The 21,072-nt window shown below is 45.1% G+C and overlaps 1 protein-coding gene across 6 annotated transcripts in view; it reads right to left on the minus strand.

Moving 5' to 3' along the window:
• pard3bb (par-3 family cell polarity regulator beta b) overlaps window positions 1-21,072 on the minus strand; it is a 920,021-nt gene that overhangs the window by 538,796 nt on the left and 360,153 nt on the right. For all 6 annotated transcript variants that reach the window (XM_060930186.1, XM_060930187.1, XM_060930184.1 and 3 more), the window contains exon 6: window positions 13,295-13,356. In XM_060930186.1, the coding sequence (XP_060786169.1) occupies window positions 13,295-13,356 (62 nt within the window). The remainder of the gene's footprint in view (window positions 1-13,294; window positions 13,357-21,072) is intronic.

The raw sequence follows: 21,072 nt of genomic DNA on the forward strand, positions 1-21,072 counted from the left end.
GCCACAAAACGCTGCTTGTGTATGGGTCGCAAAGCGCAGTGGTATTGATATAACTCCTCCGTCCCCGTCGGCTCTTAAGGACATCATCTCGCTTCTTCCGTCACCCGATAAGCCCTTGCTTTTTGTTGATCAGTTAATTAATGTTTCTCGTAATTGTCAGCTTACGGGAGCTGATTACCGGTTTATTCTGCAAAATAAATTAGGAGGCGCATATGATGAGACAGCCCTGTTAGAAAACGTTCAGGTTCTCGCCCCCGTCAATGATCAAGCTGAAAATATTAAGGAAGAGTATGAAGGGGATGACGGTCGCCCGCGTCGGCGCACCGTGACTACCTTCTTTTGGAAGGACACGCCGAACGCACTGCAGCAGCTTCGTGAGCAATTGACGCGATACCTGCTCGCCCTAAAACAGGCAAATAGAGACCTGTCACAGGTCACTAACTGTAAACAGGAGCGTTCTGAGCTGACGTCGGCTTTCTGGAAGCGCTTTGGGGAAGTTTGGCAACATTTGGGAGGTCTTGAACTTGATTTGGCAAACCCGAACCCAATGTTCTTGTCCACCTTTCTGTCTAATTGTCGCCCCGAAATACAGAGCGTATTAAAACATCACTGGAGTGACCGGAATAATCTGGTCCTCCGTCAGGCCGGGGAGCGGGTGCGCACGCTGGAGAGCGATGGTCTTTTAGACTGTAAAACGAATAAAGCATGTTTATCCGTCGTGCCGGGCGGACGAGCGGAGGGACGACAGGAGAGGGGTCGCCGAACGGGACCGCGCGGCGGGGGAGGGAGGAGAAATGGAAAGTGCCACTATTGTGGAAAAGAGGGGCACTGGATAAGAGAATGTCATGCGAAACAGCGAGATGAGCAGGAACGCGAGAAACCCGTCATGCGCGCCGGTTCAAGCCCCACAGGGCAGAGAGATCCTGCCCGCCCATAGGGCTGCCCTCAGAGCGATGAAACCCCGACCGTTGCTATGTTAAATCTTTTATTCAGCTCCCCTCTTAACGAAGATCTTCCCACTATTGTTTTATGCCTGGCAGGGACTGAATATCCTTTTTTACTCGACACCGGGGCTACCATGTCCTCAGTGGGGAGGGAATATGCGGGTCCTTTATCTACACGGTCTGTAAGCTCTGTGGGAATAGAAGGGGTTCCTTTCCATTCCAGTTGCACGCCCCCCCTTTCTGTTACTTGTGCCCTTGATCCTTTACTGAAGTTTTCTCACTCCTTTGTTTGCATGCCTGATTGCCCTTTTAACCTGCTTGGACGGGACCTCATGAGCCTCCTAGGGCTCTCTATTTCTTTTAGTGGCTCACACATGGTTGTTGACATACCAGACGAAACCTCGTCGGCTGCTCTTGCCCTCACCTCTCTTTCTCTCCCCCATAACCTTCTCAATGCTGCTTGTGCCGTTACCTGCCTCACACCCTCTCTTTCTGATCTCCCAGCTTCTCTTTGGGCGGAACATAAGGACGAGGTGGGCTTTGTTAACTGTACCCCTTACGAGGCGGTCATTAAACACTCTTCGCCAGTATATGTAAAACAGTACCCCCTTTCCCCCGCTAAGCTGTCTGGCATTGATGATGTTTTATGTTCTCTCCTAGAGCAAGGTGTGGTCGTCCCCTGTGTTAGCCCTTATAACACTCCAGTGAACCCGGTGCAGAAGCCCAACGGCACGTGGCGTTTCACCCAGGACTTGCGTAAGATTAATGAGTTAATTATCCCAGTCGCCCCATTAGTTCCAGACGTTCCCTCTCTTATGGCCTCGATTCCGTGTGAACATGCTTTTTTCTCTGTAATTGATCTCTGTTCTGCCTTTTTCAGCGTCCCTGTGGGCCACGACACGCAGCCCCTGTTTGCTTTTACGCATAGGGGTAAGCAGTACACCTGGACCAGGTTACCTCAAGGGTATGTTGATTCTCCTGCGGTCTTCACAGCCGTGGTTAGGGACGCCTTGGCCGATTTGTGCCTCCCCTCGGGCTCCTCCGTGCTCCAGTATGCGGATGATCTTCTGGTAACGGCGGAGGATAAGGACATTTGCGCTACAGCTACACTTGCTCTCCTCTCCCTTCTGGCGCAAGAAGGCTTTAAGGTCTCACGAACTAAGCTTCAGTTCTGCCTCCCCACTGTTCGATATCTGGGTCACGATCTCTCCCAGGGCTCCCGCAGGCTCAGCCCCGAGCGTGTGCAGGTCATCCTAGACACTCAGGTGCCTGCCACCAAACACGCCCTCATGGCTTTTCTGGGACTTATCAATTACTGCCGCCAGTGGATTCCTGACTGTTCCACCTATGACAAGTGTCTGCGCTCTGCAATTCTGCACTCGGACCCTTTGACTCAGCCCTTGGTGTGGTCTGATGAGATGCTGACGGCCTTCAGGGCCCTGAAGCAGGCTTTATGCTCGGCCCCTGCTCTCGGACTTCCGAATTACCGTTTGCCGTTTCATTTATATGTGTGCAACCAGCAGGGAACTGCGTCTGGGGTTTTGGCGCAGGAGCACGGGGGGGGTATGCGGCCTTGTGCGTTCCTCTCTAAAACTCTTGATTCTGTGGCACAGGGTCTCCCTGCTTGCCTCAGGGCGGTGGCTGCATGTGCTGTCATGGTCACGGACGCTGAACGGCTGGTTTTGTCTCACCCGCTCGTTCTCCACACCTCACATGATGTAGTGCACGTTTTAAAGAACCTCAGTACCCAGCATTTATCTGCGCAGCGTCGCTCTGGATACGAGTCTATTCTTTTGGCCACCGAAAACCTTACTGTTAAGCCCTCCTCCTCCTTTGATTCTCTCGCGCACGCGCTTCAGCGCCTCCTCAATTCACAGGATGATTTTCTTCCTTCTGAAACACACGACTGCATTTCTAGCATTCTTTTCGAGACAAGTATCCGCCCCGACTTACGCTCCACCCCGTTACTTTCAGGTGATTCGCTGTTTGTGGACGGCTCGTGCTCACGCCCCTCTGACGGCGTTTTCGTGTGTGGTTATTCTGTGTGCCGCCTTCCTGATGAAACTGTTGAAGCTTTTTCTCTTCCTTTCTCCTCGGCTCAGGCTGCCGAACTATACGCTCTAACCCGTGCATGTGTTATTGCTCAGGACACAGACGTCACTATCTACACTGACTCACGCTACGCTTTCGGCGTTGCTCACGACTTTGGTCGGATTTGGGCTTCGCGTGGGTTCACCACTGCAGACGGTAAGCCCATTTCTCATTCTTCGCTTGTTACTGATCTTATTACAGCGTGTCTTCTCCCGCGCTCTTTAGCCATTGTTAAGACTCGTGCTCATTGTATTGGGGACTCTTTTGAGATCAGGGGAAACTCTCTCGCCGATCGCATTGCCAAAGCCGCGGCTGCCTCCGGTGTTTTTCCGCCTTCGCTTACTCTCTCCCTGGTCTCGTCCAGCCGTATGATTAGTGCCGTTCTTCCGGACATTGACTTGATCTCCCTCCAGGCCTCCGCTTCGGCCTCAGACAACCATTTCTGGGACTCATGCGGCGCGCAGCCGTCTGACGGCGTTCGGATCGATGCTCAGGGCCGCCTTTGTTTGCCTAGACATTGCACTCCATTTCTCGTCCGCGAGTTTCATGGTCCCACTCACCGCGGACGAAGGGGGGTAGTGGAGGATTTATCCAAAATATTTTGCATTGACAAAATACACACTGATGTACATCACATTCTGGACAGGTGTTTAACGTGCACACAGAATAATCCATCTAAACCAGGCGCGGTACATCAGCACCTTCCCATACCTGACACGCCGTTCCAGGAATGGCAGATTGACTTTACTCACATGCCAAAACAGGGCCCCTTTAAGTATCTCTTGGTCATGGTCGACAAATTTTCACGATGGGTGGAGGCTTTCCCTTGCGGGAAAGAAGACGCTCGCACGGCGGTAAACAAATTGACGCAAGAAATCATTCCGCGTTATGGTCTCCCGGTAGGGATAGACTCTGACAAAGGTACGCCGTTCACCTCTAAGGTGACACAAGAACTGTGTAAAGACTTAAAGATCCATTGGCGTTTCCACATCCCGTACCATCCACAATCCTCCGGCATTGTGGAGCGCGCAAATAGAACAATCAAGGGTAAGCTGCGTAAAGCCATGCAAGAAGCTGGTACTAAAAATTGGGTACAAGTTTTGCCTTTAGTTCTCGCTGACATGCGAATGACCGCTCAAGTGGCCCTCGACAACCTGTCTCCGTATGAGCTCGTGATGGGCCGGCCTTTTCCTACACCCTGGCGCAGAGGTATGCAGGCTATAGGAACGAGTGATCTTGATGTACATCTCAGTGAGTACGCCGTGGGTCTCATGCGGGTGTTGGATGAGTACTGGACGAGACTAAATTCCAAAAAGCCTCCCATTCCTGAGGCACCCACTCACCCCTTTGAGGTAGGGGATAAAGTGTTGGTAAAGAAATTTGCGAAATTAGGCGCTCCTTTGGAGGAACCGCCCTACAGTGAACCCACGGATGTGCTCGCTGTAACTCGAACGGCTGTACTAACTGACCTTTTTCCACAGTGGATTCATGCCAGTCGAATAAAGAAGGCTCCAATGTAATAGAAATCTATATTGTTGATGCTTAACAGGTTTTTGTGTTTCAGAAAGTTGCTGTGACAATAGCTGACGGCCTTTTCAGGGATCCCCTTTCCAGCATCCGGAGTGATCCGGTTTCGGCTGATCTACAAAGAGGGGATGGTCGGTGCGTCCCGCAGACTTCTGAACTGAAGAATCTGAAAGACACGTGAGCCTGGGATACCTTCAATCATCTACATCCCGTGGACACAGAAAGAACAAAAGTCAGTGACCAGTATGACTTTTCTCCTGATACTGGTCTTGGTGCTTGGAGCAGGGAATCCCGCTCAAGCCAGCCACGAGGACAACGTTTTTTGGCGATTTGCCAACTGGACTGCTAAACAACATACTAATCAGTCTTGTTATGTCTGTCAATACGTTGGAGTCTAAACTGTAGTTATACTCTGTAAACAAAGTATAAAAGAGGGGATTGTAAGATTGTATGTGTGTTCTCGTGCATAGCTGTACTGAACTTATGACCCTTTCACACCCTGGTAAACGTGCATAATCGCGAGAACATACTTTTTTGCTTTTCTCTGTACCTTCTAGTTTCACTGAAACCACATTCCTGGTTCCTCCTGTTCTAGGGGGTGTATGGTCTGCTCTTTCATGTATAATAAAACAACTCCTTATATGGTGAGTTGACCTTGTGCCCCCGAGCCCCTTACTTATCTTGTCACGCAAGCTTCTGATGTATATAAACCCTGCTCTTTCTGTGTATCACTGAGCAGTGCCTGAATAAACCAGATTGATTTCATTCGTGTGGTTTGTTTTCTCCCTGCTCCAGAGCGCTCTTACGTCAACGCATCTGAACTGAGACAGACACAGGTTCTAACAGGTATAGAACCCTAAGCTGAAGTTTGGTACCAAATATCAGGCAGTTGTGATTTGTAGTTGCTGAGAAAAGTGTTACGAAAATTGTATAAATCCACGCTATATGTTTCGTAAATACATTAATTCGGTAAACAGGAAGTCGATGTGCGACAGACCTGAAAACGGTATACGTGGTATAGAACCCCAAGCTGAAGCTCAGTACCAAATATCAAGCAGCTGTGATTTGTAGTTGCTGAGAAAAGTGTTACGAAAATTGTGTAAATCCATGCTATATGTTTCGTAAATACATTCAGTCGGTACACAGAAAGAAAGAAAGAAAGAAAGAAAGAAAGAAAGAAAGAAAGAAAGAAAGAAAGAAAGAAAGAAAGAAAGAAAGAAAGAAAGAAAGAAAGAAAGAAAGAAAGAAAGAAAGAAAGAAAGAAAGAAAGAAAGAAAGAAAGAAAGAAAGAAAGAAAGAAAGAAAGAAAGAAAGCACAACTTTATTCATCACACACTTGTGAAATTTCCTCTCTGCATTTAACCCATCTGAAGCAGTGAACACACACATGCGCAATGAGCACACACACATACCCAGAGCAGTGGGCAGCCATGCTAACAGCGCCCGGGGAGCAGTTGGGAGTTAGGCGCCTCGCTCAAGGGCACCTCAGCCCAAGGCCGTCCCATATTAACCTAATCTTTGGATTGTGGAGGAAACCGGGGCACCCGGAGGAAACCCACGCAGACACGGGAAGAACATGCAAACTCCACACAGAAAGGCCATCGCCGGCCGCTGGGTTCGAACCCAGAACCTTCTTGCTGTGAGGTGACAGCGCTAACCACTACACCGCCATGCTGCCCACAGTGGTACCAAGTGGCTATGATTTGTGGTTGTTGAGAAAAAGGGTGTTCCGGATGGACGGAGATATGGCCGGACGGACAGAGGTAAACCAGTATACACCCCCCCCCCCTCAGAGCCGGGATATAATTGTTCTGCTACGACAGTGAAACTAATCGGAAAGTTACGAGAGCAATACAATTTTAAAAAGGGGAAAACTGTGATGAACAGCTAAAATCCGGATTCATATATCAGTAATATCACTTGCAAAATATCTGCACACTCATACTGTCATTCTGTGCTCACTGTTACTTATATTTATACTAATTTATATTTACTATTTCATCTTTGCACTATACACCATATTGCACCAAAAGGGAAAATCCTTTCTGTGATCAACAGCTAAAATCCGGAGTCATACGTATATCAGTAATATCACTTGTAAAATATCTGCACACTCATACCGTCATTCTGTGCACACTGTATACTTTATATTTATTTATCTATTTCATACTTGACCTACCTGGATTAGTTTGCACAATGCACCTATGGCACCTTTTTTTTTTTTTTGGTTGTTTGTTTGTTGTGTATACGCTTTTTATCTGTTTTTATACTATGAGAGGTAAGTGAAACCGGAGTCAAATTCCTTGTGTGTCCCCACATACCTGGCAATAAAAGTGTTTCTGATTCTGATTTCTGATTCTGACGACAGCCTCCACCACCTCATCATTCTCACTGAAATCGTAGATGACAACTCAAATCTGAGATTCAGGAAATGGGTGCTGTGAGTTAGTAGGTACACTGCAAAAAAATTGAAAACTGAATTTGAGGAGAAAATTACTTAATACGAGTGAAATTCTCTTGCTGCATGGACAGATATTTTGACTTGATAAGATATCTGAGAATAAGTTGGTCGCAATCTAGAACTAGGTTTAATAATCTCAGAACTGGTGTCTTGTATTCTTCTAATAGGAAATGCTAGATCGTTTCAACTATTTTCAAGATATTTTCACTTGCTAAGGCTACATCCACACGACAACGGCAACGAGATTTTATTTTAAAAAAAATATCGCGTCCACATGGGCAACGGGTCAGTAAAATATCAGGTACATATGGCAATGCAACGGTTGCTGAAAACGATGCAATACACATGCCACACCTCTAGGGGCGCTGTAAGATGGTCCCATCGGAGACACCAGAACAATAGAAGAAGTAGACGCATGCGCATAAACCCCTTCTTCTACCCGGTGTGAAGCACTGTCAGGAACAAGCACACAACAAGAAGAAGATGATGGCTGCGACTACGCGAGGAAATCGTGCCTTCTGTGTGTACAAATCAGTTTTATTAATGTGCATAGTTTTATAGAACTTAATTTTCTTATTGTGTGTGAACATTTTGAAAAGCAGTCTTGTCAAATAAAAAAAAGAAATTCAAGAAATGGTTCAGTTACTTGTTTATTTTAAAGAAAAGCTGTATACAAAAGTGAATGCAATGCAGTGGTTCATACAAAACAGCAAGAGTGCTGCTTGTTCTAGTCATGTGGTTGTGACGTCATCGTAAACAAATCCGTTCTACTCATCCAGACGACTTCGCAACGGCTCCGTTGCCAGATTTTTCCACTCTGGAACCCGTTCTCAAAAAATATCGTTTCGGGGCACCCAAAACGCCGGTGCCGTGTGGACGCCAGGCCGAAACGATAAACAATTTTATCAGATTCACCTGAATCCGTTGCCGTGTGGACAGCCTCTAAGACAGCATTTTTGCAGTGTAATGTCTGCCTGCCTTCCTGGATGGAGGGCAAATTAACAAACAAAAGTGTAGATGTCTTTCTCAGTAAATCCACCTTGTACTTTTACTTTCATATTTAAGTGACTCTACAGATTTGTACTTTTGAGCTTGAGTAAAGCACTTTAACGGTTTTTTTATGTTAAGGAATGCACAGGAGGAAAAAAAAAGATTTTCTAAAAGAGAATATAAGTTGGGGCGGCACGGTGGTGTAGTGGTTAGCGCTGTCGCCTCACAGCAAGAAGGTCCTGGGTTCGAGCCCCGGGGCCGGCGAGGGCCTTTCTGTGTGGAGTTTGCATGTTCTCCCCGTGTCTGCGTGGGTTTCCTCCGGGTGCTCCGGTTTCCCCCACAGTCCAAAGACATGCAGGTTAGGTTAACTGGTGACTCTAAATTGACCGTAGGTGTGAATGTGAGTGTGTATGGTTGTCTGTGTCTATGTGTCAGCCCTGTGATGACCTGGCGACTCGTCCAGGGTGTACCCCGCCTTTCGCCCGTAGTCAGCTGGGATAGGCTCCAGCTTGCCTGCGACCCTGTAGAAGGATAAAGCGGCTAGGGATAATGAGATGAGAGATGAGAATATAAGTTGATAAACATGCATTTAAAAAAAGATGTAACTGTAAGTTTAAGGAGCTAAAAATGTTCATGAAAAATATCCAAAAATACGATTTGTTTCTTTTAAGTCATTTTTGAGAGAGAGCGCATTTTATTCCACTGGTAACACATACACTCCTAACACACACTTAACTGTGGTCATCTCTTAATGACTAACACCGAATGTTCCTTCCTTTACGCATTATCCATCCCTACAGCTTTGATAAATAACATTATTTGAACCTATTTAGAGAAGTCAGAATTAAATTAGAGTTGGAATAAATAAGTACCTAGTGGAATGCTGTTAAGGTGTGCGCTTATTGACAAGCAAACAATCTGTTTACCAACATCGTAATGTAGGTCGTGATTGTATATGTGTTGTGCGTCTGTCAGATCTCTGGGCCTCAGAGGACCGTAGCGAGGGGCCATCGCTAATCCCACACCATCTCATTAGCCATCAACCCCCACCACAAACACTCCAATTTATGCACGTGTTTGTGTCCTTAACCCTTTTCCATGGTTCTTTTGTAGTCGCTTAATGATTCATCATTTCATATGCAAGTTCAACGCTGCCTTGATCTTTTCAGCAAAGAGCTGGGAAATCAGAATGTCTGCTAATTATACGAGGAGAGACCGAGACAGGAAAACAACGCTGTAGGATGAAACCCAACAGCATGCACAAAATACATAGTAAAACAAAATGCACGATACAAACACCAAACACAGGTATACACACACACACACACACGTGCACATGCACAAACAAACACAGACATGGCGACCGACACACACACACACACAGTCGAATTTCAACGAATAAACATTGGATAATGCATTTGATTATTAACGAGCCTATAATTTTACACTGCCAAAGACAGATTAGCAGAACCACACTGCATTAATAGCATATAAACCACTTAATGAGAAAATGGTTTGACAATCTTAAGCGCAGAAGGCCACAATGACAACATATCAGATGTTTCGTGTGCGTGTTCTTTTTAAATATATGCTCATTTTGAATTTAGAACCAGCAACATATTTAAAAATAATAATAAAATAAATAATTAGGTTAACTGGCAAGAGATCAGTCATATGATTTGGTATAAAAAGAGCATCCCGGAGAGGCGGAGTCTCTCAGAAGTAAAGATGGGGAGGGGTTCAACGCTCTGTGAAAGACTGCGTGGGCAAACAGTGCAACAGTTTAAGAATAACGCTCCTCAATGTAAAATTGCAAAGAATTTGGGGATCACATCATCTGTGGTGGGCGGGTGGGCGGCACAGTGGTGTAGTGGTTAGCGCTGTCGCCTCACAGCAAGAAGGTCCGGGTTCGAGCCCCGGGGCCGGCGAGGGCCTTTCTGTACGGAGTTTGCATGTTCTCCCCGTGTCCGCGTGGGTTTCCTCCGGGTGCTCCGGTTTCCCCCACAGTCCAAAGACATGCAGGTTAGGTTAACTGGTGACTCTAAATTGACCGTAGGTGTGAATGGTTGTCTGTGTCTATGTGTCAGCCCTGTGATGACCTGGCGACTTGTCCAGGGTGTACTCCGCCTTTCGCCCGTAGTCAGCTGGGATAGGCTCCAGCTCGCCTGCGACCCTGTAGAAGGATAAAGCGGCTACAGATAATGAGATGAGATGATCTGTGGTACATAATATCATTAAAAGAGTCAGAGAATCTGGGGAAATCTCTGTACGCCAGAGACAAGGCTGAAAACTGACATAGGATGCCTGTGATCTTCAGGCCCTCAGGAGACACTGCATTAAAAACAGACACGCGTCTGTAGTGGAAATCACCGTATGGGTTCAGGAACACTTCAGAAAACCATCGTCTGTGAAAACAGTTCATTACTGCATCCACAAATGCAAGTTAAAACCAGATATAAATATCATCCATAAACACCGCCACATTCTCTGAGCCTGAGCTCTTTTACGATGGACTGAGGCGAAGTGGAAAATTCTCCCGAGGTCTGACGAATCAAAAGTAGAAATTCTTTTTCAAAATCATGGACACCACGTCCTCCAGGCTAAAGAGGAGAGGGACCATCCGGCTTGTTATCTGTGCACAGTTCAAAAGCCAGCATCTGTGATGGTATGAGGGTGCATTAGTGCACATGACATGGGGAGCTTGTACATCGGGGAAGGCATCCTTAATGCTGAATGATATATACACGTTTCAGATCAATATGCTGCCATCCAGACCAAATCTTTTTCAGGAAAGCCCTTGTTTATTTCAGCAAGACAATGCAAAACTGCTTTCTGCACATATTAAAACTGCATGGCTTTGTGGTAAGAGAGTCCAGGTGCTAAACTGGTCTGCCTCGCATTTAAAACATCTGGTGCATTATGAAGCGTAAAATACGACAAAGGGGACCCCAAACTGTTGAACAACTGAAATTGTACATGAGGCAAGAATGGGACAACATTTCTCTTCCAAAACTACAGCAATTGATCTCCTCAGTTCCCAAACGTTTAGTGTGTTGTTAAAAGTAGAGGTGACGAAGCACAGTGGTAAACATGCCCCTGTCCCAACAACTTTTTTGAAACGTGTTGCTGACATAAAATTCAAATTGAGCATATACTTTTCAAAAAACAAACAAACAAAAAAAACTAAAATTTCTCAGTTTCAATCTCATTTCATCTCATTATCTCTAGCCGCTTTATCCTGTTCTACAGGGTCGCAGGCGAGCTGGAGCCTATCCCAGCTGACTACGGGCAAAAGGCGGGGTACACCCTGGACAAGTCGCCAGGTCATCACAGGGCTGACACATAGACACAGACAACCATTCACACTCACATTCACACCTACGCTCAATTTAGAGTCACCAGTTAACCTAACCTGCATGTCTTTGGACTGTGGGGGAAACCGGAGCACCCGGAGGAAACCCATGCGGACACAGGGAGAACATGCAAACTCCACACAGAAAGGCCCTCGCCGGTCACAGGGCTCGAACCCGGACCTTCTTGCTGTGAGGCGACAGCGCTAACCACTACACCAACCACCGTGTCGCCCCATATATAGATATGTTTATAGTAACGTGCTCCTTCTAACGTGTTATCATATTGTATAACAGTTCGTTCTAAGGAACTTGAAAGGACATGCTGCACATGATCTAAGACATTAGATTATGAACATTAAAGTGCATATCATGGGTAAATTCAGGAGCAAGATCAATGTAATTCTCCTATTTTATATAAAACTTTGGTCAAATATCTGTCACATTCTGCATTTTGTGCAGTTTTTTTTTTTTACCTTGCACAATACCAGAAAAATTCAGTTGAAATCAAGCCATTTGAGGCGAATTGGTCCGCCTCTGAAAAAACTTGGCATTTGGATTTCCCAGCAAACATTGATTTTCGTGACGTCGCGTGCGGGACGCCTCCTTCTGAATCCTACGTCAGCGCTGGTTTGTTTATGAGAAAACGACCTGGTGGTTTTTCTGCAAATTTCTTCAACGTTATCGCGTGATTATTAACAGATGTATCGTAGGAGGGTGTAGCAACACCAATCTTGATGGGATTAGTACTCATCGTTTCCCAAAAGACCGGACAACGAGAGAGAAATGGGAGCGCTTGGTCTACACAGGCTGTGCACTGAAACCGTGCAAAGCTCTTGCAGCCTGCTGGCGCTTCCGCAGGTGACGTCACGAATCTGGCTCCAGACTCCTTTGGGATTTTTCCAGACGTGTTTTGTTTTATTTTTTTCTGCTGTAGACAGATGGCCTTGTGCGAAATTACCCTTCTGGATGAGTGTGTAAAGGGACATACTTTCATATAAAAAAAAACAAAGAAAACTGATCACTGTGGTCATGGTGAAGTTTTCTGTGTGGAGACATTTATGGAAGGAGTCTCCAGTGTCAGTGTTTAAAGTCGGATGTAAAGCTACATCTTGACATTTTCCACCACAGGAATTTCAGGCTGAGCACAGTCACTCGGGAGGAGCTCGGAGTAGAGCCGCTGCTGCTCCACATCGAGAGGAATCAGCTGAGGTGGCTCGGGCATCTTTTTCGGATGCCTCCTGGACGCCTCCCTGGGGAGGTGTTCCAGGCATGTCCCCCCGGGAGGAGGCCCCGGAGAAGACCCAGGACACGCTGGAGGGACTATGTCTCTCGGCTGGCCTGGGAACGCCTCGGTGTTCTTCCCGAGGAGCTGGCCGAGGTGTCTGGGGAAAGGGAAGTTTGGGCTTCCCTGCTTAGACTGCTGCCTCCGCGACCCGGTCCCGGATAAAGCGGAAGAAGACGAGACGAGACGAGGAATTTCAGGGTGGTAACAGTTACTCTGTTGTGCATTAGGATGCATCACACCACTCCATCTTATTAACTTTCCTATAACAGCATGCCCCATTGATGAGCCTATGTAGTTCACTATCCACTTAAATGAAACCGGTGACTCCAGTAAGTGCCTATTTGAAAATTCAAACATAATTAATGCACGAAGATACAGTATGCCTTACATTCCTTACAAAGTTAGTCTCTTGTATCAAGTGACACGAGAGACATTGAGCCAAAAATTTTAGGAAATGTGTTACGATAGGGGACTAAAAGCAGTACCTGGATCTCACTCAAAATGTGAATTTGTGCTTTTTGATATGTAAAATTTACAAAATTGTCATGAACGGTGAAATTCATCCTGTCTGTGAAACAACAATAAGCGCACACACACACACACACACACACACACACACACACACACACACACACACCCCTACCTGAGCATGAAGGGAGACGCTTTGCTGTTGGACACGTCTGTTGAGCGTTGGTCCATATCAGCCTGTCAGGGAAAAAAACATTTACAGATTTTACACACTTCAATATTAAATGCAAAAACAACAACAAAAACGCTATTTATAAAAGAGCCCTCAGTTTGTGATATGGGATCAAAATAAGACAACCCTAGACAGTCCAATTGTCAGTAATGGCGTGGCATGTCTCAACTCATCTCATTATTTCTAGCCGCTTTATCCTGTCCTAAACAAACTATTTTGAGATGTGTTTCAACAAACAAGCGTCATTGTGCACGAGCGTGTTGGCATACAGCTACGTAACTACGTAATTAATAACTTTGCAAATTAAATAGCAATTACTGAGCACAAGTGAACAAAAAGAGACTGTGTGTGGGGATAATCAGGTCCAGGCTGCGAACATTATGCAGCCTTAACGGGAAAATCTGATCTAAAACTGTCTTTGATAGTTACCATGTTGTACAGGATTCAGGAGCCAAGGAATGCAGAATTTCCAACGTTGTATCGGTGCAGCTCAAAAATAAGAAGCATGATAAACTGATAGATATTGAAAATCCTCACCACAAATAACCATGAGCCAATTCATTTCTGAGGAATTCTGAAAATGTTTTTCCACCTACAAACTGTCCGGCGGGCGGCACGGTAGTGTAGTGGTTAGCGCTGTCGCCTCACAGCAAGAAGGTCTGGGTTCGAGCCCCGTGGCCAGCGAGGGCCTTTCTGTGCGGAGTTTGCATGTTCTCCCCGTGTCTGCGTGGGTTTCCTCCGGGTGTTCCGGTTTCCCCCACAGTCCAAAGACATGCAGGTTAGGTTAACTGGTGACTCTAAATTGACCGTAGGTGTGAATGGTTGTCTGTGTCTATGTGTCAGCCCTGTGATGACCTGGCGACTTGTCCAGGGTGTACCCCGCCTTTCGCCCGTAGTCAGCTGGGATAGGCTCCAGCTTGCCTGCGACCCTGTAGAACAGGATAAAGCGGCTAGAGATAATGAGATGAGATGGGAAACTGTCCGGCTTGTAGTACGCGAGTCCAGGACTCAGACTCGAGTCTGACTCGTGCCCTAATTTTAAGGGCTCGTGCCTTGACTTGGACTTGAGCAATGATGACTCGAATTCGTGCATACTCGCAAACTGGAGATGAGGACTTGGATTTTTTTCTTTATTTTTTGTAACATGCCATAATATTTTCGCATAAGATATTTATATCTACATTAATTTTGTGCAAGAGTGTCACACCGGCGCGCCTTGGCGCGTGCATTAGATAGACTCTCGGGCGCGCTCCGGACAGCGCATGCATCAAGCGGATTCTAGCATGCGCTGTAAACGACTCGCACCTGCACAGGATTAAGGCGCAATCAGTGCGCCTATATAAAAACTGTGAAAACACATTTGCTTTGCGAAGTATTGAGTTGCATTGCTGACACATTACCGAGCCATATTTCCTTGTTTGGTTTCCTGATTTCCTGTTTCTCTTCTTTGATTCTGCCGAGTCTACGATAGCCTGTTTGTGCCTCGCTTGACCTATTGCCTGTTTCACTGTCTTACGATTTTGCCTGCCGTTCTGGATTGTTTACCCTCTCCACTTGTATTAATAAACACACCTTCTGCACTTACATCCATCTCCCAACCATCTCTGACAGAATACTTCGCACTCCCTGACAAAGAGAAGCACGTTCACCTGTTCATATGCCATGTTCAGGAACAATGGTGCTAAAACAGCCACCGTCAAATGGTGCGGTTGGAGTCTTGTTCTCAGACTCGACTGGGATCAATAGTGGACTCGACTCAATTTTTTTTTAATCACTTGGACTTGAACACTGGGGACTTGAGACTCGACTACAACACTGCAAACTGTATCATCAGGAGTGTTATTTTTTCCCCTTAGCATTCAAATCTAAAATGTTTCTTAAAAGACCAGTGCGTACCACTATAAGAGGCGAGTGGGCATGATGCTTAGATGTTTTTTATTTTTAATCTTAGGTCAGAAAGTGTAGCTGATACTGATGTCTGTGCTCGTTGTCACGGTGACCCTGGGAGTTAACAGTTTAACTGGTATAAAAATATAAAAAAAAAAATTGTGTGTGCACAGATATGTGAAATCATATCATTTCTTTTGATTTGTACTCACTGGTGATTGTCCCTTGTTATAACTGTAAAAACTTTTGTATATCATGTGATCATTGAATTGCCTAATTGTATGACCTGGAAGTTCTAGTGTGGGAGGACTTGAATGACGGGCATGAATTTTAACGCTCCCGGTTATACAAATTCTACTGCTGGTTTACAAGGCAAGCAAGCACGGTAAAAGTGACACACTCTTCTGCTCCTCGGACCTGCCTGATCCATCCTGGTGCCCTACGTCTGGTTGGAGTCTCATCACATCGCTCCTGTGGAGGACGGTCCCATATGGACAGTTGAAAGTCACACCTGGAGGACGCTCTGGACACTTACAGTAATGCTTTTATGGCTGAGGACTACAGTTGACTTGCTAACTTTAGGACTGCAGTTGTCATGAACAGTTTTGCACTCGAGTTTCCATCAATGAAGAGTTTATAACATCAACGAAACTGACTTCATGTTAAAACTGTTAATGTTATAGTCATGTTGTCTGTTGTTGCCCAAATGAGGATGGGTTCCCTTTTGGGTCTGGTTCCTCTCGAGGTTTCTTCCTCGTGTCGTCTGAGGGAGTTTTTCCTTGCCACCGTCGCCACAGGCTTGCTCATTGGGGATAGATTAGGGACAAAATCAGCTCATGTTTTAAGTCGTTCAAATTCTGTAAAGCTGCTTTGCGACAATGTTTATTGTTAAAAGCGCTGTACAAATAAACTTGACTTAAAAGATGTTTTCAGTGTTTTTGTACTTGAGTTTATAAGTGTCAGAGTACGTGTTCTTGGTTTGATCTTGTGTGTGAATGTCTATACGAGTATTTGTTTGGTTTCTACTGCCCGTACTGTATAGTTTTCACGGTGTTCTAGAAATAAACGTATGGACATCGGTAGAGACGTGGACCGAGTTTGTGACCAGCAGGTAGTTACAGAAAGTCCCTGAAGAAAGTCAAGGCCAATTCACAAAGCATGTACTTTATTCCTGCAACAGTAGAAACGAACAATTTAATTCACACTAGCTCCGGTAAGGGCCTCTGCATGCTCTTGCGACAAGGCTTTCGCAGATAGCTTTTCGCAGACAGTTGTAATTTATCGTTGAGCGGGGAGTAATAGGCGTGCGCGATGTTATTCACCGCCACAACACAAGGGGGCGCGAAGTCGCGAAATCGCTAGGAGTAGTTGGTGGGTGTGGTTAGTGGAGTGTTTATCCTTCGGTTACTTATAATGACTAGAACTGGAGTCGTATAGATGTACGTACTTCCTCACTTCCTCGATCAACTGCTCTTCGTGCTGCTCCATCTTAGCTCGTGTTTTTAAAAATGGCGGTCATGAAAACAAACCAAACCGGGAAAGTAGGGAAGCGGAAGTGCGTGTACAGCGGATGTAGAGTGGACCAATCAGAGCCCTCTTGTCTGCGACGCTGTCTGTGAGGCTTCTACGGTGGTCACAATTTTTGGGAGGTGCGCGCAGAGCGTCTGCGAAGGTGGGGGGGGCTACGCAGACGCTATCTGCGACGCCATCTGTGAGGACTGGGTTGTCAGAATTGGCCTTAAACCTACATGAAACTTAAATCCACATCAACGTGCATGAACAAACTATATATACACTACCGTTCAAAAGTTTGGGGTCACCCAGACAATTTTGTGTTTTCCATGAAAAGTCACACTTTTATTTACCACCATAAGTTGTAAAATGAATAGAAAATATAGTCAAGACATTTTTCTGGCCATTTTGAGCATTTAATCGACCCCACAAATGTGATGCTCCAGAAACTCAATCTGCTCAAAGGAAGGTCAGTTTTATAGCTTCTCTAAAGAGCTCAACTGTTTTCAGCTGTGCTAACATGATTGTACAAGGGTTTTCTAATCATCCATTAGCCTTCTGAGGCAATGAGCAAACACATTGTACCATTAGAACACTGGAGTGAGAGTTGCTGGAAATGGGCCTCTATACACCTATGGAGATATTGCACCAAAAACCAGACATTTGCAGCTAGAATAGTCATTTACCACATTAGCAATGGATAGAGTGGATTTCTGATTAGTTTAAAGTGATCTTCATTGAAAAGAACAGTGCTTTTCTTTCAAAAATAAGGACATTTCAAAGTGATCCCAAACTTTTGAACGGTAGTGTATATATGCATTCAAATCCCGCACTTCTACTTTCTATATGCTGTACAATCATTATCTACAAAGATGTCTTGATTATCTAGTCTGTCGCTGCGCAGCCAAGCGTTTATATAATAATGACACTTATGAATTACTATGGACCAAAAAAAAAAAAAAAATGCTGTTTGTTCACCAGCTCATGTCATGTTTTAATTCGCTGCGCTGTAATTACAACTGGCCAGACTTCAGCTACACACATCCCCCATGTTTCACTGACACCGTTTCACACATCAGCGTTAGTCAAGCATGTTTTTGGCATGTCAAGTGCGAATCTGGGGCAAAGAGATCAGATCGTGAGTCGTGTACGATGGTGTATAACGCTAATCGTCACATCTCCGTAATTGCTTCATGTAGCATTATGAATGTGAGGTGGACCCGAGGGCCGCTATACTCAAGCAGGAGCAATGAATCAGGACACCTTCATGTTGGACAGGAAGTGCATCAGGGGTCAATGCAAGCACAAAGCCCTGATGTACTTCCTTCTCACCTTTGACCCCATCAACATTGATCAAGACAAAGCCGTGTCCCTGTAGTGTTTTCTGGAGACAGACAGCGCATTAGGGACCAGGGCATGGAGATATGTTCTTGTTTTATCCAAATAGACAGAACAGAGTGCATTCAGAGGAAAGAAGAATGCCTTTATTTTTGCCAACATTACATCCCGCTTCATTTCATTACATTTCCCGTGGAACCATTATCTACTTGCTTTAATGGACAGACGCTGAGTTTCTGTTTAAAAAAGGGAAAAAAAAAACTTTCAGTAATGTCAGGACGTGAATAATGTACATGTTTAAATCCCAGCAGGTTGCAGTAACATGCTTCTGTATTCACCACATAAGGTGGCATGAAGATGTTCCGCTATTCAACATAAAGGTGCAGGTGCAGGAAGAAAATGCAGCGCGTGTAATCAGAGACCTGGGGTGAGGCAGGCAATTGGTCTCGGCTTCTCCCAGCTGTGGAGTCGACTGGAACTCGGGATATTCACGCGCTCCAGGCTCTCAATACGGCATGCAAATCAATTGCTTTCTACTAAACACCGCCTGGGACTCCAGGCTCCAGCCATAAAGACTCTTCTTCAGAACGCTCATTGTGTTTATTTCCATTTTTTTAAAAAAAAAAAGCTTGAAATTATTGTCCAGCAAGTAACTCAGAGACCCGAGGGTGTCACAAAAGCTTCATTTAACAACACGACAGCGTGACACGCACCTTCGTAAAAAGACAACGTGATGAATTAGCAATGACGTGACAACCGACGCCATGATTCGCATGAATATAGATAGCTTCGCTCTGACATCTTCGGTAATGAGGACTTGAGACGGCCCAGCAACTTTCAAAAAAAGAAAAAGAAAGAAAAACAAACGTTTGGAAAACCCTACGCAAGCGCTACCCGAACAATTCATTTTAATTAGTATCTCCTGCCTGCAATTGATCATTCCCTCACATTTACTAATTAGCTTCAGCTGTTTTAACCATGGTTTCGTGATATTTCTCATTAGGGTAAAGAATGGATTAATCTAGCCGGTGGCAGATGAGCTGACAGAACATATGTCTTTGGGTTTTATTTGCTCTTGCAGCATGATCTACCTGTGCTGAGCCCTTTCTAATGAATGACGTGTCAAGAGTAAACGAAGGCCGAACACCCGCAGAGACGCGGATAATGGCAGACAACGGAAGACGAAGCCAAAAGAAAGACAAATACACTCATGTACGGTATAATGTCTCTCTCCGTGTGTGTACACACATGTGCCTATCCAACACAGGCTGGGAAAAAATTATGCTGCACAGTACCTTGCTATTAGCTTCATGCGCACAATAACAAATAGATCTATTCACTCTAATTTCTATGGCTCTTTGATGATGATGATTATAGGAAAGGGTTTAGATGAGGGAGTGGGAAACATTTCAAAAGGACAGAGGATGCAAATTTGCATAAAATCCCATACATAGTGTGTGTGGACTAATAAAGGATACGCCTGAGAATTTCGGGTGAAATCATTAGCGAACACATTAGCAACAGCGTTTAGCAGACTGTACAAATTAAAATGCAATTACCTCAATGGACATCCAACGCTCTAGCTCTGACTGTTTGCTGTCTGCTCTAATAGCTTTGCATCACTGCCGAACCCTGCTGAAACTTTTCCATATTTTGAAACATAAGCTGTGTTCACACTTATACCGGTACGAAAGTGGTATAACTGTATCGATACAAAGTATACTGGTACAGTTTAGTGCATCTGTCCACATTAGCGAGAAATGTTTGCGGTTTTCTTTCACGGTAGTTGAAATGCGTGTGCGTGAAATGTTTCCGTGGTTACCGAGTAACTTCCTTCCGAGAATATATGGCGGATGAAACGACGTGTGTGTGTGCTTTTTGTTGTCAATGTACAGTCTGTATTTCTGGTGGTCATTTATTCAGTCGAATCGTATAAAACGTGCGAGGCAGTTGAGAAAGAAACAAACGAATCTCCGTTCTTCACTATTTTATTCAGCGAAGACATCGATTGAGGTGTGTGACTTTGCGCATGCGCATTATATTTGTATCGATACAGAGCCGCTTCATCTGTCCACACTACAGCGAAGCGCTACAGTACCGATACTGTACCGGTACGAAACCCATACATTTGTGGGTTTCGTACCAATACAGTTATACCGCTACAGGACCGGTATACAGTTGTGCTCATACCGTAAGTTTACATACCCTGGCATAATCTATGATTCTTTGGCCATTTTTCAGAGAATATGAATGATAGCACAAAACCATCTTTTCCACTCGTGCTTAGTGGTTGGGTGAAACCATTTATTGTCAAACGACTGTGTTTTCTCTTTTTAAATCATAATGACAACAGAAATGACCCTGATCAAAAGTTCACATACCCTGGTGATTTTGCCCTGATAACATGCACAGAAGTTGACACAAATGGGTTTGAATGGCTACTAAAGGTAACGTCCTCACCTGTGATCTGTTTGCTTGTAATCAGTGCGTGTGCATAAAAGCTGAGTGAGTTTCTGGGATCCAGACAGACTCTTGCGTCTTTCATCCAGCCACTGACATTTCTGGATTCTGAGTCATGAGGAAAGCAAAAGAATTGTCAACGGATCTACGGGAAAAGGTAGTTGAACTGTATAAAACAGGGAAGGGATACAAAAAGATATCCAAGGAATTGATGATGCCAGTCAGCAGCGTTCAAACTGTGATTAACAAATGGAAAATCAGGGGCTCTGTTAAAACCAAACCACGGTCAGGTAGACCAACAAAAATTTACATCAAACAGCACAGAGACAAGCCTCAAAACTTCTGGAACAAGGTAATTTGGAGTGATGAGACCAAAATTGAACTTTTTGGCCACAACCATAAACGTTACATTTGGAGAGGTGTCAACAAGGCCTATGATGAAAGGAACGCCATTCCTACTGTAAAGCACGGAGGTGGATCGCTGATGTTTTGGGGATGTGTGAGCTACAAAGGCACAGGAAACT

The sequence above is a fragment of the Neoarius graeffei genome, chromosome 9, assembly GCF_027579695.1.
Source record: "Neoarius graeffei isolate fNeoGra1 chromosome 9, fNeoGra1.pri, whole genome shotgun sequence".
NCBI lineage: Eukaryota > Metazoa > Chordata > Actinopteri > Siluriformes > Ariidae > Neoarius > Neoarius graeffei.